This window comes from Rana temporaria, chromosome 9 (genome assembly GCF_905171775.1).
Source record: "Rana temporaria chromosome 9, aRanTem1.1, whole genome shotgun sequence".
Lineage (NCBI taxonomy): Eukaryota > Metazoa > Chordata > Amphibia > Anura > Ranidae > Rana > Rana temporaria.
In genome coordinates, this window is record NC_053497.1 from 166,877,797 (window position 1) to 166,905,453 (window position 27,657).

The window sequence follows — 27,657 nt, forward strand, 5'->3', positions numbered from 1 at the left end:
CCTTTCCCGAGGTGAGAGAGAAGATCACCGCTCAAGGTAGGTCTATTGTAGGGTCGTTTCACAAATATAGGACTCCAAGGGTGCAGGCAATGCACTAAGGCAAATATTGGTATAAAGATGAGGGATGGACAGCCGCACTCCAAACCAAACGGGTTGTCTTTATTCAAATCAACAGCAAGAACACAGCAGATCACAGCAATAGGAACAGGAGAATACAGACGTTTCGCACTGGCTTTAGCACTGAAGCCAGTGCGTAACGTCGGTATTCTCCTGTTCCTATTGCTGTGATCTGCTGTGTTCTTGCTGTTGATTTGAATAAAGACAACCCGTTTGGTTTGGAGTGCGGCTGTCCATCCCTCATCCTTTCCCGAGGTCTAACTTTTTGTCCAGAGGAAAACTTCAACCTATTTGAGGTCATTACGGACATACACTTATTTGCTAGAAAACTTCTACTTAAATTATTACACTCTAAAGTGGAAATCCACTCTGACTGCACGGACGGGTCAGAATTGACCATGCGGGAATTCAAAGCCCTCCGGGATCTGACCCTCCTTTTTGAAGAAAGCAACGCTGTTGACCTAATTGACCAACTTGACTTGGACACCTTACTCGAGGAGGTGGACAAGTCTCCCGTTAACCCCTCTATTGCATTCAAAAAACCCTCCCAAACATGTCCCCCACTTAATATTAATGCCAATGTATCCACTTTTGTTAAACAGACCATAAGGGACCTTAACAAATTACCGCTTTACAAATTAAAACCCAGGAATCTTTCCTTCAGCGAAAATGAGGCACTCTCCGCTCTCGCAGGACAATGCCACATTTATAGTCAAACCCTCGGACAAAGGGGGCAATATTGTCCTGATGGACAATTGTGACTACATCACCATGTGTGAAACCATCTTGGCCAATACTGATTGGTACAAACAGATTTCTGTCTTGTCCATTCGCCAATATTTGGCCAACTTTTACATCCTTGTGGATAAGGCTTTTGCAGACCACTTAATCTCCCAAAATATGTTTGATTTCATCCGCACCAAACATCCCAAAATTGCAACATTTTATTGTCTCCCAAAAATTCATAAACAAAAAAACCCCCCACCGGGAAGACCAATAGTCTCCGGTAACGGATCTATATCCGAAAATCTAAGTCGTGTTGTGGACAGCTACTTGCAACCGTATGTCATACTATTACCCTCCTATGTAAAGGACACGATTCATCTTTTACAAATCACTGATGAAGTTGTTATTTCCGATGATTCCATCCTGGTCGCCATCGATGTTGAGGCACTGTACAGCAGCATACCCCATGACACAGGGATAAACATCATACGTCAGTGCCTAACTCATGGCCACCTCCATGACCACACGCTTGATGAGTTTTTAGTTAACTCTCTTCAATACATACTACAATTCAATTGTTTTTCTTTTAACCGCTCCCACTACCTCCAGGTGCAGGGCGTAGCGATGGGGACATGTTGTGCCCCATCCTACGCCAATCTGTACCTGGGGGAGTGGGAGCGGTCACTCCTATATGACCGGACTCTTGTCGAATATCTGAGCCATATCAAGATGTGGCGACGATATATCGACGACATTCTGGTCATATGGGAGGGCCCTGAAGCCCTACTATTGCAGTTTTTTGATCATTTAAACTCTAACAAGTTTAATTTAACATTCACTATGACACATGACAGAAGCAGCATCACTTTTTTGGATGTACGACTTTATACAGATGCCAGCCGACGCCTCTGTAGTACCCTGTTCCGGAAAACCACAGCGGGAAATACGGTCCTTCACGCGGATAGCTCCCACCCGCCTGCCTTGAAGGATTCCATACCATTTGGGCAATACTTGCGACTACGTCGCAATTGTTCTAATGATGCTCTTTTTTTTTAAGAAGCTGGCAAGCTTCAGGCTCGACTTCTTTGCCGATGCTACAGCCGCAAATGTCTACGGAAGGCGTTCAACAAAGCCCATCTCCTTTCCAGACACACCCTTTTATACAAAAAGAAGCCTATGCCTAACTCCGACACAGACATTACCCCGCATTATTCTACGGTTTTCACGCCAACATAAGCTTATCCAACAAATTCTTTCCAAAAATTGGACCATCCTCACTGATGACCCAAAAGTCAAGGCTTTGATTGCAGGCCATCCCTCTGTTACCTTCAAACGTGCCAGTTCGCTCCATGACCGTCTGGTACAAAGTGAATATAGGGATGCTGCCAAAAAGACTAAACGCTGCCCCGTATCGGGCACCTTTCCTTGTGGGCATTGTTCCCACTGCCCACTCATTAGAAAGGATAAAACCTTTCGACTTCCAAATGGGGATGTCTTCAAACCCTCCCAATTTGTCAACTGTCAAACCAAGGGCATTGTCTACCTCATGGAATGCGAATGTGGTGCTTTCTACATTGGGAAGGCAAAACAGGAGTTCTGGCGAAGGATAGCCAAACACACCTACAGTATGAAAATAGGCAATTTTTACCTCCCCATTGGGAGACATGCAGTCTTTCAACACAATTATACAGTACCAAAGGTGACTTTCACCGCGCTCTACAGAATCCATATTCCGGATAGAGGCGGAGATTGGAACAAAACCTTGTTACAACATGAACAGCGATGGATTTTTCGACTGCAAGCTACCACCTTGCCAGGTCTTAATGAATCAGTCTCTTATGCTCCCTTTCTTAAAGCGGGGGTTCGGCGGGATATCGTTTTTTTTTTTGTGCAGTAATCCTCAGGGCTTACCTGTACTCCCGCACTACCAGGGTGTCCCACTCCTAGAGCCGGCGTAAGCGATGTAATTCTGAAAAGAAGATGTTATATTCACAGGCGATGGACGTTTCCATCTTACCTGTGGGCTCTTTGAAGCCGACAGGGTCTTCTTCCGGGATACAGTGAATGCTGGCCTCCCAGCATTCACCGCTCTATCCCGCGCATGTGCAGTGTTGACGGCGAGCGTCGCCGTCAACACTACACTGATGCCAAAACAACGGCCGGCATCACAAGCTCACGCCCCGTTGTCCAGCGCTTCTCCGGAGGAGTGTAAGAAATTGATTGACAGGACGGGGAGAATGGACTTACACGCCCATTTCCCGCGGGGGATTTTGAGTGACAGGACACAGACGGCTGCTGAAAAGGAGGTAAGGAGGACTTAAAAAAAAAAAAAAAATAAAATGGTGTGGTTACTGTCATTGCCTACTAATTGCATAGACCTAATGTGTAAAATCAGGGTGAACCACCGCTTTAAGGGATTTGTATCCGGGAAAACGCAGTAACTTTTACCTGCGTTTTTTTCCCCATAACCCTTAAAAATTGCCATTTTCAGATTTAAGTCCACTGCACTGTTCGTGTCTAATTTTGATCTTTGCAGAAATTAATTTTTACAACAATTAATTTTGACAACATCTAGAAGTACACCACTATACCAGTTCCCAGACCCCCCTTCAAAATGTTTAAAATGTGAATGTTTTGTCGGTGGCTCAACGAATATATTAAAGATTCAAATATGTTCTCTTCCCTGCACTCGCATCATTTGGCCCCCTCACACCATGGAGGGGATCACCAATTCTCCATGTAAACTACTGCCACTTGCCCCCCGCTATCAGTCATTTGCCACATCCTATGTTCTTTTAGAAGAATACTCCATACAATCCTCATACCTGTAGTACACATGTTTACAGGGCAATTATATGATGGCCATGGTTCTGGACCAAAAACATGTATGTTTTAGCTAGTCACTACTGCTTATATGAATCTATATAATAATAAGTGGAACTGTATTCCCTTGATGATTTCTGTATGGCTCTCATGTATATATGTAAATATTCTTGTGTGTTTTTTTTCTATAATGATCCCTCTTCCTTGTTGGATTGTGTCATTGCTGTGTAGCATGGACGGCGCCTCCACTGGCCCCTCTTTGACGCTCCCCCTCCCCCAGGTATGTTCCCAGCCGCCGTTCCAGGGATTCTCCCGTCACCACCCAGCAGGGTGAGATATTAGCGCGATCACTTGCGCTACAGCATTTCCCCGCATGATGGCGACAGCGCGCGGTCGCCTCATGTATGGGGAATGCATTCTCCCCCTGCTGGTGGCATGTGTGCACCGCCTCCACACCCAGTGGCACGCATCGCGCGTGCGCTGCTGGTCCGCGCGCACGCGATGACGTCACTTCATCACATGGTAGTGTGGGGGCGACGGCTGCAGCCCACGCCGCAGGCGCGCGCACACGCCGAGGAGGCCACCGCCGCCATAGTCCTGGCCATTTACCAGGTATGTGCAGGGGATATTGATCGACCTGGGAGGGTGATGTTGATCTTCTGGAGTAATGGGGCGTAGGGGCAGACCGGGATTAATCAGATCCAGATTGATTCCTCTCTCACCCCCTAATTAGGCCAGGTGCACCATATATAGCCACGCTCTCTATGGCTTCACTGGTAGGATCACATTGGCACCTTCATACACGGCACACCGCTCATTCCTCATTCTCTACATTTTAAAGGTACTACTCTCCCCATCCTACCCCTGCGTCCTTCCCCTCCCCCACCTGTCACCATCCAGGCCCCTGTCCCATCACCCCCCTCTTTTACAGTTTCACCCTCACACACTTATATCACCAATTTCCTATCACCCCTCCAACATCACAGCACCCATCCTCACCATTCACATCCCAATCCCCCCCTTCAACCACCTTCTTTTTCATACGTCTCTACACGTTTTTATTTCATTTTCTGTTTTTTCAGTTTCCCCCTTCTATGTTCTCCCTCTCCCTCACCTTCTCTTTCCCTCCCCTTGCCACTTTTACACTCGCCCCCTCTCCCCCTCTTTCAACACTCCCCCTCACTTTTCCTTTTTTCACTTCCTTTGTTTTTTCACTCCTGTCATCCATCTTCACTCTTTTTCCTTCCCCTTTCACCTCTTGCACACCTTTCACTTCCATCTTCAATCCTCCCCCCCTTTTTTTCCCCGCTTTCACTTATTCATTTATCACCCCTTCACTCTTTCCATTCAATTGGTTTGTGCTGTTACCACTTGATTCACCCTGCACTTAGCACTTTTGCTCACACATCTTTTCTCACTCCTTCTCACCCTCCTTTCATCCTCAGCTTCCCCTCTTCCCTCACTCCCTTGCTATTTCCTCTCTCCCATCCCTTCCTTTTCTCTTCTCCTTCCTCCCTTTCCCCTCCCCTTGAATTTCCTCAGCCTCCCTTCCTTATTCCCTCATTGTTTCCTTCCCCTTTTTTCTTCTTCTTCCCTCCTCCCTCCTTCTTCCGGATCTCCCCAGCATCCCTACCCCACTCCCCCTTTTCCTTTCCTCTCTTTCCTTTCTTTCTCCTTTCTCCTCTTCCTCCCTCCATTCTTCCTCCCCCTTTCCTTTCTTCTTTTCTTCCCTTTTTACTCCTTTTCCCATTCCCCTTCTCTTCTGTCTTTTTCCCTGCTGTAGGGAGACTTACGTACCCCTCTTTTAGAGACACACTGTTCTAAAATTTCTACATCAGCACCCCTTGGCATTTTTCCCTGTTACCGACAGTCTATGTCGGTCCTATCCGTGTTCTGTTCTCTTACCCATCCATCCCCAAGGACCAATGTTCATATCATTTTATTCATATTTGCCTGTTATGCATGTGTATAAAGATACAGTCCATAATACCACCGTATTATTTTGCTTACAGGCTCTTTTTAAGTTTTCCTTCCCATTACCTCTAATCTCCCCCATCCCTCCCGGGCTTTCGCACGGTCCTTCCACCACCCGCCCCACCTATTTTGGGGGTGACCTCTTGTGGTGTTGAACGAGGAGCTCCACACAGCGTGGCGAGCTGCCACACTGCCCGGGATGGGAGGCGTTTCTGGGTGGGCCTTTTGATCCAACCGTCCGGCCCGCAGCACTTACCTGTGACACCACATCAAGGTAAGGGGACTAAAAATCCACAAAAAAACACATTCAATATCATTGTTCTGTACTAAATACATATGAACTGCTTGTATTGTATTGTAGCTCACTGCTTCTCCACTTCTAGGCTTTTTTGTATTAGCAGACACAAATTTAAAATGTAATAATGTGTTTTCCAATATCTAAAATTACAATCATGAGATGTCTAACTATTATTCGTTCCCTTTCAGCTACACAAAATTTCTCTGAAGAAGACCTTTAATAGGTCGAAACGCTCGTTAGAATTGTTTATATTATGATGCATATTTTTGATCGTATAAACACCACTTGTGTACCGTCTTATACACTCATGTAAACGCTGTTTGTGTACCCGTTATAATTCATGTTCCATCCACTGTGCTATCCCTCTTTGTTCCCATCTTTTACATGTGAATCAAATAAAACATATATTTTTTACTACATGTTATAAACTTTTTTCTATCTGAGCTGCGCAACAACCCCATCTGGGAAAACTCTTTTCGTCCGGGATAAAGTGGCCACCATCAGAAGGCACCAGAGGGGCGGACCACCATCTGCTGTGCGGTTGACCCCGGAGGAGGTGATCACCAGGTGTCTGGAGAGGGAGCAGGTGGAGGACCTAGAGGGCTTTGACTCCATTGACCAGGCCTTGAGGACAGTTAAGTGTTTTTTATCCACCATCCGGTGTGTAGCATGTGAGGGGGTGGAAGGGAATATGTGACAAGTGTGTGGGTCCACCAACATGTGAATGCTTTGTGTCATCCACAGATGTGCTGGAGGGAGCTGGGCCATCTGCTGCAGGTGGCGTCCCATGCCATCCCCGGAACATCTGGCACATCCTGACCCCCTGGGAAGCCAAGAGACAGCGGTGGAGGGGAGTGCCCACACCTCTCCTCTAGAGGTGGTTGAGGAGGAGACGGTAGATCTGAATCAGGAGGTTTGCCTCTACTTTGAGGAGTCTTCCCTTTTGCCCGGGCCCTCACAGACCTACACGCCCATCAGTGGAAGCCCCTTACCCTCCCTCCCATCAGGGAAAGCCCCTCTAGGGCCTCCCCGTACAGACGGCCCCAAGCCTCTCCTGCCCCCAGGAAGGCTACGCACAAGTCAAGGGGTGTTCCTGAATCCCTCCAGGAACATCTTGCGAGGGAACAGGCCCGCCATGGGTGCTATAGCCTGTGACGTGTGACCCCCCCTCCTGAGGCTCCCCCCAGGCAGGGCCGGCGCAACCACCAGGCGGACCAAGCGGCCGCTTGGGGCGGGCAGGTCCGCAGCCTGGGATGGGGCGGAAAAATGACTTTTTTTTTTAATACTTTATGATCCGGAGTTGCCGCCGCCCTCCGGCGCCCCGCTCCGATGTGCTAATGCGCCGCAGCGCCTGTCAGCTGCTGACTGGATGTGGCCCGGGCCGGGCGCAGCCAGTCCCGACTCCCTTACCTAAGTTACTGCCTGGTGAGGTGATGGATGACGCCGGGTCCGGGCCTGTACGGCACGGCACTTCAGTGACGACGTCCTCCTCCGCGCAGGAGGACGTCTGACGTCACTGAAGGGGCGGCCCTCCACTGCTGGCGCCACAGAGGCTGCAGCAGTAGTACAGAGTGACACAGTACCCAGTCCCGCGCCGCGGCGGAAGATTGGAGAAAATCGCACAGGAGGTGAGGGTGGGGAAGAAGAATGGATGGATGATGGAAGAAGGAGCAAGGGGGGTTAATGGAGACGGGGTCGGGTGGATAATTAATAAAGCAGGAGGGCTTAATGGAACTGGAAGGAGTGGGGCCCCCACTCCTTCTTCCAGTTCCATTATGCCCTCCTGCTTTATTAATTATCCACCCGACCCAGTCTCCATTAACCCCCCTTGCTCCTTCTTCCATGATCCATCATCCATCCCCCCTGGGCCCTGCTCTGCTTCCGCCATTCCTCCCCCCCCACAGAAGAAGGAGCAGGGGGGGTTAATGGAGACTGGGTTGAGACTGGCTGCACCCCCCTCTCCTGTCCACCTGGCTGCACCCCCCTCTGCTGTCCACCTGGCTGCACCCCCCTCTGCTGTCCACCTGGCTGCACCCCCCTCTGCTGTCCACCTGGCTGCACCCCCCTCTGCTGTCCACCTGGCTGCACCCCCCTCTCCTGTCCACCTGGCTGCACCCCCCTCTCCTGTCCACCTGGCTGCACCCCCCTCTCCTGTCCACCTGGCTGCACCCCCCTCTTCTGTCCACCTGGCTGCACCCCCCTCTCCTGTCCACCTGACTCCATCCCTTCACCTGGCTGCACTTCCCCTCTCCTGTCCACCTGGCTGCACCCCCCTCTCCTGTCCACCTGGCTGCACCCCCCTCTCCTGTCCACCTGGCTGCACCCCCCTCTCCTGTCCACCTGGCTGCACCCCCCTCTTCTGTCCACCTGGCTGCACCCCCCTCTCCTGTCCACCTAGCTGCACCCCCTCTCCTGTCCACCTGGCTATATCCTACCTCCACCTGGCTGCACCCCCCTCCTGTCCACCTAGCGGCACCCCCTCTCCCTCCACCTGGCTGCACCCTCCTGTCCACCTGCAATCCTTCTCCTGTCCACCTGGCTATATCCTCCCTCCACCTGTCTGCACCCCCCTCCTGTCCACCTGGCTCCATCCCTCCAACTGGCTGCACTCCCTTTCCTGTCCACCTGGCTATATCCTCCCTCCACCTGGCTGCACCCCCTCTCTTGTCCGCCTGGCCATATCCTCCTTTCACCTGGTTGCACCCCTCCACCTGGCTGTACCCATATCTCCTCTCCACCTGGCTGTACCTCCCCTCTCCACCTGGCTGCACCTCCCCTCTCCACCTGGCTGCACCCCCACCTGTCCACCTGGCTTTATCCCTCCACCTACCTGCACACCCCTCCTGTCCACCTGGCTCTATCCCTCCATGTGGCTGCACCCCACCTCCTGTCCACCTGGCTCCATTCCTCCACCTGCCTGCACCCCCCTCCTGTCCACCTGGCTCCATCCCTCCACCTGCCTGCACCCCCTCCTGTCCACCTGGCTCCATCCCTCCACCTGCCTGCACCCCCTCCTGTCCACCTGGCTCCATCCCTCCACCTGCCTGCACCCCCTCCTGTCCACCTGGCTCCATCCCTCCACCTGCCTGTACCCCCCTCCTGTCCACCTGGCTCCATCCCTCCACCTGCCTGCACCCCCTCCTGTCCACCTGGCTCCATCCCTCCACCTGCCTGCACCCCCTCCTGTCCACCTGGCTCCATCCCTCCACCTGCCTGCACCCCCTCCTGTCCACCTGGCTCCATCCCTCCACCTGCCTGCACCCCCTCCTGTCCACCTGGCTCCATTCCTTCACCTGCCTGCACCCCCCTTCTGTCCACCTGGCTCCATCCCTCCACCTGCCTGCACCCCCCTCCTGTCCACCTGGCTTTATCCCTTCACCTGGCTGAACCCCCTCTCCACCTGGACCAGTTCTGGTGCTAAAATTATTGAGTTTGTCTAGATTTTTTTTTCGGGGGGTCTCGCCTAGGGCGCCTAGTAGCTGGTCTCGCCTAGGGCGCAAAATAGTCTAGCACCGGCCCTGCCCCCAGGCAACTGAGGAGCCGGAGCCTGTGGCACCATGCGTGGCCCACGACAGGGCAAATGAGTGCCTTTTTTTTTTGCTCAGGTTATGAGCTTTTTTCTTTTGGAGTGTCATGCACAGAGGGATGTGCCGACCTCCAGTAAGGGCATGCCATGTCGGCCAATGGCATGAACCCTTTTTGTAGTGTATGCACACGGTCAGTAGTGCAGGCTACAGTGTGACTGGTGTGTGAATGTGGGTGACATGCCTGCCAGCAAGGTGTGTCACTCTGGATCGTTGGGGAGAGGTTATCCCCACGACCGTGTGAATGTGGTATGAATGGACAGGAACGCCATTGGGGCCTTGGCCGTTGCTGCATGGTGGACTAGGGCTAATACAATGTGAAGTGGATGTGGTGTGTGTGAGCACAGGACCCCAGATGGCAAGCCCCGTTTTTTTAAATTTTTTAGGGGGAAAAAAAAAATTGGATATTTTTTAATTTATTTTTTTAATCTTTTTAGTTCCTTTTTTTTCTATATATTTTTCTTTAGTTCGTCTTTCTCAATTCGCGGCAGCACCCCCCAGGCCCATGCCTGAAGCTGTGTAAGAGGCCCCATAATTCCTGATGGCGGCCCTGCCTGGCATGTTGGCATACAGATGTGTTGCCCTGCAAGTGTGGTTGCTCAGCTCGTCCATAACGGTGCTGCTGCAGCTGCTCTCCAGCTGACCTGTGCAGGTCTGGTGTGGAGTTACACCTGCTTTATGTGGAATAACTTTACGCCGGACGTTGAACTTGCGCGCAACCGCGCGTAGCCTGCGCCGGGCACACGTACACTCGTGAATCGCTGCATCTCCCTCATTTGCATATTTGAATAGGAAATCAATGGGTGCATCAGATGCGTCCAGCATAAATATGCGCCCATGATACGCTGGCGTAGGAAAGTTACGTCGGTCAGAAGAAGCCTATTTTCAGGCGTATATAGTTCTGGGCACGGCGCACAGATACGACGGCGCACATTTACACTTACGCGGCGTATCTCGAGATACATCAGTGAAAGTGCTACGAGAATCTGGGCCTGTGTGTTTACACACACTTTGCTATAAAAATGCACTGATTACTGTGTAAATGACACTGGCAGGAAAGGGGTTCACCACTAGGAGGCGAGGAAGGGGTTAAGTGTGTCCTAGGGAGTTATTTTAACTGTGTGGGGGCTGGGCTTCCAGTGACACAATACACTGATCACTGCTCCCAATCACAGAGAGCAGTAGATCAGTGTCCTGTTACTAGGCAGAACAGGGAAATGCCTTGTTTACAGTCATCTCCCTGTTCTGCAGCTCCATGACACGATTGCGGGCACCCAGCGGACATCGAGTCTGCGGATCCCATGGGCACGGTCACAGAGCTCGCAGCAGGTGCGCGCATGGTGGAAAATTCAAAGTAAGGTACCCATACGTTACTTTGCGCAGCCCAGCCATTCTGCCGACGTACATCTACATGACACAGTCGGCAAGTGGTTAATAGCCCAATACAATAGTGGGGTACAGCAACTAATATTGTACTAATGATTACACTCCTATCTGTATGGGGTGTGAACAGATAAATGGGGCTCATTCATACCACAAGACAGCACATTATAAATAGACTGTCAATGCACCTATAGTACCCTCAGTGTACAGAGTAGGTACATTTAGTTTGGCTCCTCTATAGACAGAGGAGCTGGGGTTAATTTGCTTGTGCTTAGCTGTGCTTAGCTAGCCAATGACTAGGTCTATGTTACCATAGAAAATGCAAATTCCCTCTGGCTTCCAGAATTTTCTGGATAGTTCTGGAACTAAGAGGGTGGAGGCCAAAGCCTGAATATTTATGGAAAGCACAGAAGGTAGGGAAATAAGCCATGAATGTTCAGGATCCTGGCAGTGAGGATGCAGAATCCAGGGTCTGGTGACCTGGAGGGGACTCCTGTGCTGAGCGCTCTGCCCCTGGGCAGAAGAAGGACATGAGAGAGAGGATGGGTGAAAGAGAGAAGGAGCATCTGAAATTCTCACCCCTTTACCAGCCTCTGCTAGACTTAGCTGAAGCCATCCTGATAGACAATGTCCAGCGTGTGTAGCAGAAAGCCGGTACAGCAGCCTCTTGAAACTCCAGGATTTAATAAAAGAGGGACAGAGTGAGTAAATTCTGTTTGCCCCACACCCCAAGCCTGAATAGAGGGGACAGCAGGATGCAATATTTTGCTAGGCCATGACCAAGGGACAGCTTAGAGCTAATACAAAAGCCATCCCACACCTCTAGCTTGGATATGTAAAAACCAGGTGCAGTAGCATTTCTCCATGGATCAACACCTGCATTCTCCAGTTGGAACCTTTTGTCACTGTTTTTGCTGTGCCAATAATCCTACGGGTGGACAGCGTTGTTGATGTTAATACCTAGCAGACTGAGACATTTGTAATCCTCAAGATTTCATTCAAGTTCTGTAGTTTTGGGTATCCCATGCTTCCCCTTTCAAGTTTATCCCCTAACTAAACAAAAACAAATTCCCTGGATTGATTACTGAGCCTGCAAGAAAGTTGCAAAATTCCTGTTGCCTGGGAGGGCCCGAAAATCCAGCGGCTCCTGTGGGAGTAAGCACTACACACCTCATTGCACAAAAGGGCCCTCCACCATTACTCTAAAGCCCAACTACAGGAATTAATCAAAATCTACCCTTGTAGTGAGATTATGTCTAGGGGTTGGAACCGAACAATATAATTTACCGTGTATACTCGGGTATTTTTTTGTGCTGAAAATGCCCCCCTCGGCTTATATTCGAGTCTGAGTCCATCTTCAACTTTATGAGCCTGATTGCGGCAAAGTTTGTTGTCCAGGGGACCCATGGCCGGGGAGCATTGTTTTAAACCCGGGCACCCCTTCCATAGACTTCCATGTTAAACATCAGTCTAGTCACACAGCGCCGGAGATCAGGTAGGGAGATTGGGCACAGTGAGGCATGGGCACAGTGAGGCATGCACATGGACACAGTGAGGCACATTGAGGCATGCAGATGGACACCCTAGGCTTATACTCGAGTCAATACGTTTTCCCATTTTTTTGTGGTAAAATTAGGTGCCTTGGCTTATATTCGGGTCGGCTTATACTCGAGTATATACAATATGCTCACCCCCGCTTCAGGGCTCTACCCTGTGGGAGGTCCTTCCTTTGTTAATTCTCTATGGAGGGGACAGGAGTATAACCATGACCATGATCAGCTTAGAGAGGACGCTGCAGCAACCCCGTCACACTGACCGGAATGTAGAATAAGGAAAGTATTTCTCTGTATTACAGCACCCTCAGGCTCCATGTACATGGGACGTTTTTACAACTGCTTCTAAATGATTAAACTTGACAGATAGTAACCCACGTTTAAAACATCCATTTTGCTGCGTTTACATGTCGCGTTTGCGTTTAGAAGCAGTTAGAAATATATATATATTTTTTTAAATGCCCAAAAATAAAAAACTTCTATAAAAGAAACGCTGCTAAACGCAGGTTACCGCGTTTAGTCGCGTTTGGCATCTGAAACGTGGAAATCTTCTGCGTCTGAACCCATTTTTTTGCTTTCAAAGAAACACAGTTAATTGCAACTGCCTAAAAACGCCAATAACTAGACTGTGTACATGGTCACATAATATAAAATGAAATTAGTTCAGGGGCAGTTGAAAAAAGCGTCCAACTGCCCCTGAACGTCCGTTTAGCAGCATCCCGTGCCTTAAAAATAATGAGCATTTAACCCTTAAAGTGTGAGGGCCCCGCTGCAAAGGTAGAATTTCGCAAATTTTTGGAAATTTTTGATCCTTTCACTCTAAAAATATGTTGGGGTGCAATTAACTCAACTGCAATGCACATTTACAGGCACTACATAAAGAGCCCTTTCACACATATGGACCGTTCGTATGGTTTTCATCCATCCGTTGACAGATAAAAAACGGACATCAATGCATGTCTATGGAAAAATGGATCATCGTCCGTTTTCATCCGCTTCCGTTAACATCTGTTTTTTTGAAGGGATGAAAGCCCTTTTTTTCATCCGTCAAAAAAACGGATCGGAAGAAAAATGTATGTAAACTCACAAATGGTCAGCTTTTCATCCATTTTTTAAGTGGTTGTTAGGGGCAACCAGTCACTGACTCATTGTCTGCTTTTTTCCCTTTATTCTGGAGCTGTCATTTGGGGAGAGGGGGGGGTTTGGGGCAAAGAAAGACAGGAGAGATGAAGAGCAGTTCATACGGCGAGGGACCTAATGAAAGCTCCCTCCTGGCTATTAAGTATAGAAGAAAATGCCGACAATTACATTTAAAAGCTGACAGTGACTTCTGTATACTGCTCTTCACCTCTCCTCTTCTTGCACACACTGCCCCCCCCCCCCCAAAAGAGGATCTGTATATTTTCCCGATTCTAGTACAGCTGTCAAAAAAAAAAAAGACATTCCTCAGCGGAGAGATAGAGAATAGAGAAGAGATACACTGTATCTCGCCTTCTTTTAGATCAAAGGGATGAACTTTGGTCTGTAAATGAGCTCAGTTTAACCACTTAGGCCTCATGCTGCTGGTAAACAGACGTTTAGGAGCAGTTGGGCATTTTTTTCAGCTGCCCCTGAACTCTCCTCTATGTTATCTTATCAGTACATGTACACAGGGTCGCTTCTAGTCATTTCTAGGCAGTTGCGTTTAGAAGCCTTTTTTGGAACGCAAAAAAATGAGTTCAGGACAGATGTTTAAAGGCATTTGAAACACCTATTGCGGATAAACGCGGCATGTAAACACGGCTAAACTGACATTTTTAAATGCCGGTTTCTAGCTGTCAAGTTAAATCATTCAGGAGAGGTTTTCAACCGTCCCGTGCACATGAAGCCCAATGCACCATAGCCGATTGGTTTTCCCATCTGAAAAAGTCTGATGAGAGCTTTTGGCCAGGAATCCCAACCGTGTGTATGCTCCAACGGAAAAAGATAGAGAGTAGGTTCTCTATTTTCCCATCGGATTTCCAATCATGTGTACAAATACGCGCTAAATTCGGACGCATGCTTGGAAACAATTTGACACATACCCGGAAGCATAGAACTTCATTTTCTCGGCTTGTCTTAGTCTTTTACATCACCGCGTTCTTGGCAGTCAAAAGTTCACCAAACTTTTGTGTGACCGTGTGTGCAAGACAGGTTTAAGCGTAATTCTGTCTGAAAAACCATCCAAGTTTTTTCCGACGGGAATTCCGCTCGTGTGTACAGGGCATTAAAGCCGAACTTCAGTAATTTTTTCATCTTTCCATCTATTAAATCTTCGGCCCTTGGTGTTTTAACTTTGTATAGTAAAACATTTATATTCTGCCAGTAAATACCTTATACCAACTCCAGTTAAGCTGGTAAAAAATCTGGGTATAATTTTTGATGCTGAACTAAGCTTCGTACCTCACGCAAAATATTGCATAAAATCAGCCAACTATCATCTGCAATTATTATGGAGAATTAAGAATCTCTTCACTCAGCACAACCGTATGATCTTAGTTCATGGACTTATCCACTCTAGGTTAGATTGTTCTAATGTTTTCTTTCTAGGGCTCCCACAGAAGTGGAAAAAAACGATTGCAGATTACACAGAATCATGCTGCAAGACTAGTAACAAACTGCCCAAGGAGGAATCACATTTCCCCGGTGCTTAAGAATCTACACTGGCTCCCGATAGCAAAACGAGTTCAAGGCACTCTGTCTGGTGTTTCGGGCCTATTGGCAACTAGGTCCGATGTACTTATCGAATATGACACAACACTACTGTCCACCCAGAGAGCTTCGCTCTACTGACGCCCTGTTAGCAATTATTCAATCTAGTCGATCAGCTTCAAAAGGTGGCCGCCGGCTCCAAACAATGGGGAACTCTCTTTGGAACCAGCTCCCTCATCAGCTCCGAGCATCCTCCTCCTTGATGGCCTTCCGTAAGGGCTTGAAAACACTTATTTTTTCACAAGCCTACAGATAGAGACTTGGCCTTCCAAGCCCTTAGCAGGACGCTGCCTTAATCCCAGGCTGTGGTCCATGGTCAGGGAGTAGGGATAGGCTTTTTGTGCCCTGACACCCCCCCCTTCTTTTTATATTTCTGTTTGTTTCTTGTCTGTTACCCTCTTTTACTTAGATGTCCTAGTTTCTTCTTTTTGCTCTTGGGAACTGGATACCCCCAGCTTGTTGGTAAGCGCTTAGACGCGAGTTTCACAACTCGCATTCGGCGCTCTATAAGTATTTATTCCAATCCAATACAGCCCACTTCCTGTTAATTTGTCGGGTAATAAGCCTAGGCTTATGACATTGTGCACAGCTCTCTCTCACTCATGAGAGTTTGCCAGGAAGGGAGGTGGGGATGAGTCATAAGAGGGCCAATGAGCACTGCAGAGCTGGAGGTGTGCCTCTGTTTAAACCCAGGAAGTGAACATGCAGTAGCTTCAGCTGCCCACAGTTAAAATGGCTGCAGCCAAACTTAGTGGAGGGAGATTTCTGCAGCATATTTGGCAAGTACAGAATCACAGTATATATAAAATAATATGCAAAAGTGGTTGAAGGGAAGCTTCAGAATGGCAAAGATGTTTTTATTACAAATTATGTGAGAAAACTGCAGTTCCTCTTTAAAGACTCTGGCCTAGATTCACGTATGGCGGCTTTTCGTCGTGCGGGCATAGCGTATCTTATTTACGCTACGCCGCCGCTACTTAGGCAAGTGCTGTATTCACAAAGCACTTGCATCCTAACTTATGGCGGCGTATCGTAAATCGGCCGGCGTAAGCGCACGTAATTCAAAGTAGGCAGGTCGCGGGCGTGTTGTATTTAAATTAAGTGTGACCCCATGTAGATGTATGGCCGAACGAACGGTGAATGCCATGCTCGGTATCACGTCGTATTTACGCCCAAAGATACGCCGGCTCAATGCCTGTGACGTGAATGTAACCTACGCACAGCCCCATTCACGTACGACTTACGTAAACAACGTAAAAAGATACGCTTGTTCCAACGTCCATACCTTGCATGGGGTGCGCCACCTAGAGACCAGCTTTATCTTTACGCCGGCGTATGTCTTACGTAAACGGCATAACTAATTGCGACGGGCGTACGTACGTTCGTGAATCGGCGTATCTAGCTCATTTACATATTCAACGCAGAAATCAACGGAAGCGCCACCTAGCGGCCAGCGTAAATATGCACTCCAAGATACGACGGCGCAGGAGACTTACGCTGCTCGTATCTTGGCCAAATCTATGCGTAACTGATTCTATGAATCAGGCGCATAGATACGACGGTGGCCATTCGGACTTACGACGGCGTATCTGGAGATACGCCATCGTAAGTCTTTGAGAATCTGGGCCTAATCCTTTTTCTTACACTTGTTGCTTGCAAGTTAAAATCATAATTTTTTGCTAGAAAATTAAGTAGAATGCCCAAACATTATAAATATTTTTTTAAGCAAAGACCCTACAGAATAAAATGGCGATCGTTGCAATATTTTATGTGACACAATATTTGCGCAAACATTATTTTTTGGGGAAAAAATAAACTTCCATGAATTAAAAAAACCAAGCAGTAAAGTTAGCCCTATTTGTTTGTATAAATGTGAAAGATTATGTTACGCCGCGAGAATCGTGATCTTTATTGTAAGCAAAAAAATTGTGATTCTCATTTTATTCAGAATCCTGCAGCTCTAATGTAAACCAAAAATGTTACTCAAGTGGTTAAGTGGATGTAAAAGCTGATGAACTGATGCCAACTGATCTGTTTTTTCTTTAAAAAAAAGTGACTGAACCGATGAAACAAACGGAAGGCATGTGTGAAAGGGGCCTAATACACATTACGGTGTGGAAAAGCTCATACACAGGCTCCGCTCATGTTATAGGCAAACTACTTAGGCCCCTTTCACACTGGGGCGTCGGCGGTAAAGCGGCACTTTACTGTTGTATTTGCGGGGGTATTCGGGCGCTAGCTGGGCACTTTTAACCCCCGCTAGCGGCCAAAAAAAGGTTAAAACCACCCACAAAGCGCTGCTGTAGCCGCGGTGCCCATTCATTTCAATGGGCAGGAGCGGTGGGGAGCGGTATACACACTGCTCTTTCACCGCTCCAAAGATGCTGCTAGCAGGACATGCCAGCACACTGCTCCATTGTGAAAGCCCTCAATATGTGTTAGGGACCTTAGGTTGTAAGCTCCTTGAGGGCATGGACTGATGTGAATGTACAATGTATATGTAAAGCGCTGTGAAAATTGACAGCGCTATATAAGTACCTGAAATAAATAAATACATTTCCTGAGAGAAATCATGAGCCTGCCATTGATGAACGCCTTTGGGAAATTACATTTACTTGGATGTCATGCTGACCCTCTGGTTTCACTATTTTCTAGGTCACTGGCCTGGAACAAATAAGCAGATAAACTAAATCAGAGTAAAAATAGGATTTCTTACTTTTTCTTTTTATACTTGTTCTGGGTTTGTGAAGCCAAAGAGTCATATCATGATCATATAGTGCCCCTGTTCCTCATTCCAGCACCCGGTGTTGGCTGTTGCTTTTCCTCCCTGTCTGTGTTCACCTGTTAACTGATTGATCTGGTCAGTCACCTGATATAAGCAAACCGAACACTCTATCCCTCGCTTGTGATAGAGACAGAGACCTGCATTGTTCTGATCAAGCCTCCCATTTGCCTGCTCTGCTCGGCTGTTAGACTTCTCTGTGTATGACCCGGATCGAATATTGGACTACCCCTGAACTCTGCATGCCTTATTACCTGGACTGTCTTTGAACCATGCTGTCTATCTGCTAGCTGCAAGTAATCTGTTGTTTCTTTGGTTCGCGTCTGCCCAGGTGTGGTGGCCAGGCACTATAGCATTGTGTTTAAGTCCTGAGGTCAACCAAGTACCGGTAGGCCTGCTTGTCTTAAGGGAAAGGGGGCTTCTATAGGTGAAGCACACAGTAGCCAGCTATAGTGTCTGACCACTTGCATCTAGGTAGACGAGACATTCGTGACAGGTCAGTGTGACAATCAGGCAATTACCAACCAGTCAGTGATGACAACCCCTATGGTTTCCTTTAAAGTGGATGTAAACCCACTGTCATCAAATTTAAATAATTAATACTGTTGTAACCTATAATGCTAAACATGCCTCCTGCATGTATCCATTAATTATAAATGTCACCCCCTCACCTGTCAGAAGCCCCACAAAATTGCAGAATCTGTGGGCATTTTTTCCCCGGCGCTCGGTGGGCGAAGTCGTGACGTCACAGGACTCCTCCGCCCACCACTACACTCCCATGGCCAGCCAGCATTGCGAGGACGAGCCTCGCGCCTGTTTAGACTGGCGTGCATGTGCAGGAGTGACAGAGCGCGTTCTGTGAAGAAGAGCGCGCTGGGATTCGCACTGCATAGTTGTTCGGATCACATGCTGGCTTACATGTATGGCTGAAATCGCATCACATTCGGACCAAACACGCACAGGACACCTATTTTTTTGGTCGGCACCAGAATCGCTTGGGTGTTCACACCTATGCAATCCGATTCATGTCCCAACTGTCAGTTCGCAGTACAATATGCGAGCTGAAATGGGGGTGTCATTACCATTGTATGACACTCCCCAGCAGTTTGCATATGGCAGTGTGAACTGCCGTGCGAGTCGGGTGCGATGTGGGAACCCACAGTGGATTTGCAGGGTTACGGAATCGCACCAGTGTTAACCGAGCCTTGGTGGGAGCAGTCAGGTGACATTTGTAGGCTGTATGCTTTGAGGCTGGGTTCACACTGGTGCGATTCGGTAACCCTGCGAATCCACTGTGGGTTCCCACATCGCACCCGACTTGCACGGCAGTTCACACTGCCATATGAACTGCTGGGGAGTGTCATACAATGGTAATGACACCTCATTTCAGCTCGCATATCGCACTGCGAACTGACAGGACATAAATTGGATTGCATAGGTGTGAACACCTATGCGATTCTGGTGCGGACCAAAAAAAGGGTCCTGTGTGTGTTTGGTCCAAATGCGGTGTGATATCAGCCATACTATCTGTATGGCTGAAATCGCACTGCACAGACATCGCATGTGATTTGCGCTGCAAATCACTTGCGATCTCGCACAGCGCACTAATGTGAACCAGCCCTAAGCTCATTCAGCCTTACTGGGTGCAAGTATAAAAAGTAAGAAAGACAGCCCTCTCCCACATCCTGGTAATATAAAGGAATGTTGCATCTGTGATCAGGTGACCTCAGACACACACTGCAATATAAAAATAAGAAGATGATCACTCGAGCTTCTACTCTGCCCAGCTCTGACTAAATACATCTCCCCTAATCACTTGTCCATGTATATTCTGATGGCTGTTCACTGCAGCATACATATGCTCGTCACACTGAACTGTGGATCACACCCCATATTATGAGAAACATCTAGTCAAAACACAGTAAATGCAGCCAATCCTGGGAGAGCTGGAGGGGAGGGGGGTGTGAATTGTATACTTTTTACACAGGATGTGCATGTCTCCAGGCTAGTGCACGAGATATGTAAATAACCTGTCACTTGAAGCATGGGGGCGGAACGGACTTCGGTTTTTCTCTGTAAGTCCGTTTTATTTCACTGAACAATAAAAGAGGATTGCTCAGAGCTGGATTAACTCTGTGTGGCAAGACAGGGCACAGATGATAGGAAAATGTTATTCTCTACATTGTGACATCCGGTTTACATCCACTCTTATGTATGAACTAACCCTATAAATATAGAGTTACCTAGGTACAAAAAAACAAATATTACCATTGGCGATATTACAGAATAGAACTTGGATGAAATACTTGTGATAAAGATTAATATATCAAGAACAATATATTTTATATATCTGACAGTGATCATTGGTAAAATATAGAATGATGCTATGCCAACGACAAGAAAATCTTGGAATTTTCTACAGATTACTATACACATTCAGATCTTTCATTGAAAATGAATTCCAAATCTCAGCAAATAACCAACCACCCGCAGGGCTGGAAAATTCTACCCCAAACACTGCTAGGGGTTCTCTGAATTCTACTAATCTATTTCAGTACTTTGTTTTGCTCCTCGGTTGCACTCATTGTCATTCACATAGTAACACAAACACAGCCAGCTTATTACAAGGGATGTTTTCATTGATAGCATTACTTGTGATAATCCCACATTGTAAGGACAGTAGAGGTTCTCCATACTCACCCCATTTCACCCTGAGGGTCTCGTTCCCCAGACTGCTGTGCTCCACATGACAGGAGTAAGTGTCTCCCTCCCTTGTTGGCACTTCCACACTGACTCTGATCTGATAGGTGCCATCAGGATGGGGGAGAATTGGAGTCTTTTCATATGAAGAAACATCATCCTCCCCATTCCTCACCCACTTCACTTCCAAAAGTTGGGGGTGAAACCCGTACACCAGGCACTCAAGTCTGGCCACATCATCCGACTGACGATGACCCCACACCTTCACCTCTGGACGCACTGAGGGAGAGAAAGAGAAAACAATATATGTGATCTACTGATAAATCTAATCAATATTCCTCCTGTGAGATGAATGTGGACACAAATGATGATCTCCAGAATAAGGACATGAGGCCACAGTCACCACCATTCACTATAATAGAAGATGAGCTGGAAATTATGTCAGCAGAGTATAGAGACATCAACACAGAGCACAGTCCTGAGGATATTCCTATATAAGACTATTCATACAAGAGATCCAGGAGGAAACAATCAGGATGATGTAATATGGCAATCCAAAGAGTATTGATAGAAAAAGTGCAGAAACGTCCATCAACCAATCAGATTTTGCACTTTAAAGCATTCAGAACAATAAAAGCTGAATACTGATATAGGTTGCTGCACGTCACACATTGTGCAAATTAGCATTGTAGAATCCAGAATCAACCAAACTTATTTTTTTCACAGAATCATTTGTAGATCTCAAAATGTATGTAAACCCTGATGCCCAACCTGAGGCCCCTTTGGTATATGATGTGCGACCCTCAGTAGTCTGTAGTGGGAACACTGATGAGGGTAATAACATTGGTCTCTACTAATCTCATGTATCATGTTCCCAGCTTTGTATTGTTTTCTGCAACATATTCCCAGCCAACAACGTATCCTGTCCTCACTCTCTGACACTCATTTCTTCTATTAGGTCTGCAGTGTGACAGTTCTCTCAAGCATTACATAAATAAACCATAGGTGGCGATGTCAGGGGCCACATTTGAGGTCCCCTTTAGCACATAGGTTAACCACTGATGTAAACCCTAAGGCCCCGTACTCACGACCAAACATGTCTGCTGAAACTGGTCCGCAGGCCAGTTTCAGCAGACATGTTTGGTCGTGTGTGGGCGCGAGCGGGCCGAATTCCAGCAAACATTTGCCCGCCGGGCCTTTTCCCAGCAGACAAATATTCCTGGACTTGTTTTAAAACAGTCCGCTGGAATTCTGCCCGCTCGGACATGTACGGTCGTCAGTACAGACCTACCGTACATGTCCAGGCGCCCGCCGTCCCTCGCATGCGTCGAATGACTTCGACGCATGCGTGGAAGCATTTTAAAGGCGGGCCGCCCACGTCGCCGCGTCATTGTCGCGGCGACACGGCGTCATCGACGCGGCGACACCGCGGACACGCCCCGCGTATTGTTTACGCGCGGACTTCTGTACGATGGTGTGTACAACCATCGTACAGAAGCCCTCTGGCAGACATGTATGGTGAAAACGGTCCGACGGACCGCTTTCACCATACATGTTTGCTCGTGAGTACCCGGCCTTAGGCTTAGCTTAACCAAATAAGTCCCGGACCATTTTGTTGCTAAAGGACCAGGCCACTTTTTGCGATTCGGCACTGCGTCGCTTTAACTGACAATTGCACGTTCGTGCGACGTGGCTCCCAAACAAAATGTACGTCCTTTTTTTCCCACAAATAGAGCTTTCTTTTGGTGGTATTTGATCACTTCTACGGTATTTATTTTTTGCGCTATAAACAAAAAAAGAGCGACAATTTTGGAAAAAAAATCAATATTTTAAACTTTTTGCCATACTAAATATCCCCCAAAAATATATAAAAATTATTTTTTTTCCTCAGTTTAGGCCGATACGTATTCTTCTACATATTTTTTGGTAAAAAATAGTTTGGGCAAAAGTTATAGCTTCTACAAAATAGGGGACTGTTTTATGGCATTTTTAATAATGATTTTTTTTTTAATACTAGTAATGGCGGCGATCAGCGTTTTTTTTTTTTTTATATGGTGACATTATGGCGGACACATCGGACACTTTTGACACCATTTTTGGGCCATTGTCATTTTTACAGCGATCAGTGCTATAAAAATGCACCGATTACTATAATAACACTGGCAGTGAAGGGGTTAACCTGTAGGGGGCGCTGAAGGGGTTAAGTGTGACCTAGGGAGTGATTATAACTGTTAGGGGGCGTGGCTTGCTGTGTCACGTCATTGATCGCTGTTCCCGAAGACGGGGAACAGATGATCACTGACAGTGTCACTGAGAAGAACAGGGAGATGTTTGTTTACACTTACCTCTCCCCGTTTTTCAGCTCTGTGACCCGATCGCGGGACACAGGCGGAGATCGGGTCAGTGGGTCCCGCAGCTCCGGACTGGTCGCGAGCACGCCGGGGACCCACGGCTCGCATCCCGAAGGGGACGTACCTGTACGTGCCTATGCCCAGCCGTGCCGCTCTGCTGACGTATATGTACAGGCGGCGGTCCTTAAGTAATTAAACTTGTAATTTTACCACCCCCTTAGGCTCCATGCACACTGGGCTTAAAAAAAAACTTCAGTTCTCTTGGCCAAAAAAAAAAGTTCATATAGTGTATTTTTGTACACATGTTGAGGCAAGTTTAGGAGAGTTTTGCGGGGTTTTTTCTGCTAAAAAGCTTCAATCAGAAACGCAAACCAGAACGTTTTTTTCCTGCCTCTAATTGCTGAGCTCAAAATAGGCCTCTCATCGTTCTAATGTGTATGGACACATAGGCCCAGATTCAAGAAGCAATTGCGCCTGTGTAACCATAGGTTACACGGCGCAATTGCTTACTTGCTCCGGCGTAGCGAATGCTCCTGATTCAGGAACATTGCTACGCCGACTGCAGCCTAAAATCTGCGTGGCATAAGGCTCTTATGCCACGCTGATTTTAGGCTGCATTCTTGCGTTGACCGCTAGGGGGCGCTCCCATTGTGATCAGCGTATAGTATGCAAATTGCATACTAACACCGATTCACAAAGTTGTGCGGGCCCTGCGTACGCAAGGTACGGAGTTTCCGTACGGCATCTTTAGCGTAAGGCTGCCCCTGCTAATAGCAGGCGCAGCCAATGCTAAAGTATAGCCGCCGTTCCCGCGACGAGAAATTTGAATTTCACGTCGTTTGCGTAAGTGATTCGTGAATGGCGCTGGACGCCATTCACGTTCACTTTGAAGCAAATGACGTCCTTGCGACGTCATTTGCCGCAATGCGCGTCAGGAAAGTTTTCCGACGGAGCATGCGCTCTACGCTCGGCGCGGGAGCGCGCCTAATTTAAATGATTCCCGCCCCCGGCGGGATCATTTACATTGCGCGCGTTTACGCCGGGCAATTTTGCCGGCGCGCCCTCGCAATTTACGGAGCTACTGCTCCGTGAATCGAGGGCAGCGCAAAATATTTGCGTGGGCGCAGGGCAAAATCGTTGCCCTGTGCCTGCGCAAATAAAGCGCAAATGTACTTGAATCTGGGCCATAGGATAACATTGAGCTACTTCTACAGGGAGAACACAAAACTCCTGTAGAAGCAGTGATTGGACAGCCAATGTGAATGGAGCCTAAGGCCCCATGCACACGAGATGCTGTTAGACGCGTGTTCAAAGGCAGTTGGACACTTTTTTCAACTGTCTCTGAACACATTCAATGTTATCCTATGTGTCCATGCACACAGTCATGTTTATTGACGGTTTTAGGCAGTTGCGTTTAACCTCGTTTTTCCAGAAGCAAAAAAATGGGTTCAGACGCAAAAGTTTTCCACGTTTCAGACGCAAAACACGACTAAACGCAGTACCAGCGTTTTGCCGCAATTTCGTTTTAAAAGCGTATTTTTTTACATTCGAAATCTCAAAAATTATGGCAAATGATGAGAAACCATAAAAAAATAAAATAATTGCTTGCGTTGCATTGTGCACAATCAACAACTTGTGGCAGTTGTCATGACAAGTGGACAATTCACAACTTGTGGCAGGTGGATTGGCAAGTGGACAATCCACAACTTGTGGCAGGTGACGTGGCCAGTGGAAATCCACAACTTGTGGCCAGGTGATGTGGCAGGTGACGTGGCAAGTGGACAATCCAAAACTTGTGGCAGGTCACGTGGCCACATTCAATGTTATCCTATGTGTCCATGCACACAGTCATGTTTATTGACGTTTTTAGGCAGTTGCGTTTAACCTCGTTTTTCCAGAAGCAAAAAAATGGGTTCAGACGCAAACATTTTCCACGTTTCAGACGCAAAACACGACTAAACGCAGTACCAGCGTTTTGCCGCAATTTCGTTTATAAGCGTATTTTTTTACATTAGAAATCTCAAAAATTATGAAAAACCATAAAAATATAAAAAAAAATTGCTTGCGTTGCATTGTGGACACTCCACAACTTGTGGCAGGTGACGTGGCCAGGTGACATGGCAAGTGGACAATCCACAATTGTGGCAGGTGACATGGCCAGGTGACATAGTCAGGTGACATGGCCAGGTGGCAAGTGGACAATCCACAACTTGTGGCAGGTGATGTGGCCAGGTGAAGTGGAAAGTGGACAATCCACAACTTGTGGCAGGTGACGTGGCCAGGTGACATTCCACAACTTGTGGCAGGTGACGTGGTCAGCTGGCATGGCAAGTGGACAATCCACAACTTGTGGCAGGTGACGTGGCAGGTGATGTGGCCAGTGGACAATCCACAACTTGTGGCAGGTGATGTGGCCAGGTGACATTTCACAACTTGTGGCAGGTGACGTGGCAAGTGGACAATCCACAACTTGTGGCAGGTCACATGGCCAGGTGATGTGGCAAGTGGACAATCCACAACTTGTGGCAGGTGATGTGGCCAGGTGACTTGGCCAGTGGACAATCCACAACTTGTGGCAGGTGACGTGGCAAGTGGACAATCCACACCTTGTGGCAGGTGATGTGGCAAGTGACACGCTAAATACAAGTACACTGCTCTCTCAGTTGCTACTCACTCCGGTCTTATGAGGTTTCTGAACTAAACGCTTAGACGCAAACGCGATAAAATGCCGCTAAAATCGCGGAAAAACTGGCGTTTCTAAACGCCGGTTTTAGCCTTTAAAAACATGTGTTCAGCAGAGTTTGCACCGGCGTCCCGTGTGCATGGGGCCTTAGGGAGGGTCTTATGATGTTTCTTAACTAAACGCTTATAAACGCAAATGCGGTAAAACGCCGGTTCCATGCACACTGGACTTAAAAAACTTTGATTCTACAGGCGTTTGACGTTTTTTTCTCCTGCCTCTAGAAGCACTTCTATTGTGCTCTATGTGTCTTTGCACATTATTGACTACTACAGGCGTTTTCTGTCAGGGACGTTCAGAGGCAGGAAAAAAAACCTTCCCTGTCGCGTTTCATGGAGAAGTTTAGGAGCTGTATAAACGTTGGTCTCTCCTAAACTTCTCTTATCTCTTCTGAACGTCAAGTTTCAACGTTTTTTTGTAAAAAAAAAAAAAAAAGGTGTGTTGTCACTGTACATAATTTCCTGGCTTTACAGGAGGTATCTTTTGTCCATCGTCTCCATCTCATAGGAGAGAGACATTTAATAATTCAGGAGAAAGAATTTTTTATCTGTCCTACTCACTCCTGCCTAAAGTGTCACTTTTAATAGCGCAGTCTGATTTACTGCGCTTATTAATCCAATAGAAGGACCCTGCACACACACTTAGCTGGATTCAGGTAGGCGGGCGCATCCTTGCGGCGGCGTAGCGTATCATATTTACACTACGCCGCCGTAAGTTAGCAAGGCAAGTACTGTATTCACAAAGTACTTGCCTGCTAAGTTACGGCGGCATAGCGTAAATGCGGCGGGCGTAAGCGCGCCTAATTCAAATTAGGCTGAGGGGGCGCGTTTTATGTTAATATGGGTTGACATGACGTGATTGACGTTTTTTAGGAACGGCGCATGCGCCGTCCGTGTACATATCCCAGTGTGCATTGCGGGAAAGTACGCCGCAAGGACATATTGGTTTCAACGTGGACGTAAATTACGTCCAGCCCTATTCACAGACGACTTACGCAAACAACGTAAAATTTTCACATTTCGACGCGGGAACGACGGCCATACTTAACATTGGCTACGCCACCTAGGGGGCATGTTTATCTTTAGGCGGCCCATCTTTACTGCGACGGGCGGACGTACGTTCGTGAATAGGCGTATCTAGTGATTTACATATTCTACGCCGAACGCAATGGAAGTGCCACCTAGCGGCCAGTCTAAATATTGCACCCTTACATACGATGGCGCAAGCCGTCATATCTTAGATAGGTTTAAGTGTATCTCTGTTTGAGAATACACTTAAACTTAGGACAGCGCAGATTCCGAGTTAGGTCGGCGTATCTACTGACACGCCGGCCTAACTCTTACTGAATCTGCCTAACTGATTAGTCCTGGAACAGCACTGTCACTGGCTCATCCACATTGGCTTCAGAGATAGACATTGGACCTTGCTAAAATATCACTGAGATTTACAGAGCAAACAACTGTTTTCATTCACTGAAAACACCTGGCTTCTCACAGGTCACCAATGAAACATGTCCACCTGCCTGTATGGTGGCCGTACACAAAGATATGATCTAACAATTCTTTGCAGAATCTGAAAATTTGATTGACTCTTGAATTATCAGAGCAAAACCAACCAACTCCATCTGCAGAGGGGAGTGTAGTGCAAAAAACACCTATAAACGAAATGCTCTTAAACTCTCATAGACTCGCCTAAACTTTGTACAATATGCTTTAATTTTGCGTCTTTTATGCCACATTTTTAAGCTAAAAACGTTGACGTTATTTCTGCTCCTAGTGTGCATGGAGCCTTAAAAACGTGTGTTCAGCAGTTTGCAGCGGCGTCCCGTTTACATGGGGCCTTAAAATAACAAACATGTTGTACTTACCTCCTCTGTGCAGTTGGATTTGCACAGAG

The 27,657-nt window shown here is 47.5% G+C and overlaps 1 protein-coding gene across 2 annotated transcripts in view; it reads right to left on the minus strand.

The window, feature by feature from the left end:
- Positions 1-27,657, minus strand: part of LOC120914288 (class I histocompatibility antigen, F10 alpha chain-like) — an 80,223-nt gene that overhangs the window by 28,713 nt on the left and 23,853 nt on the right. For both annotated transcript variants that reach the window (XM_040324919.1, XM_040324918.1), the window contains one exon: positions 20,671-20,949. In XM_040324919.1, coding sequence (XP_040180853.1) covers positions 20,671-20,949 — 279 coding nt within the window. The remainder of the gene's footprint in view (positions 1-20,670; positions 20,950-27,657) is intronic.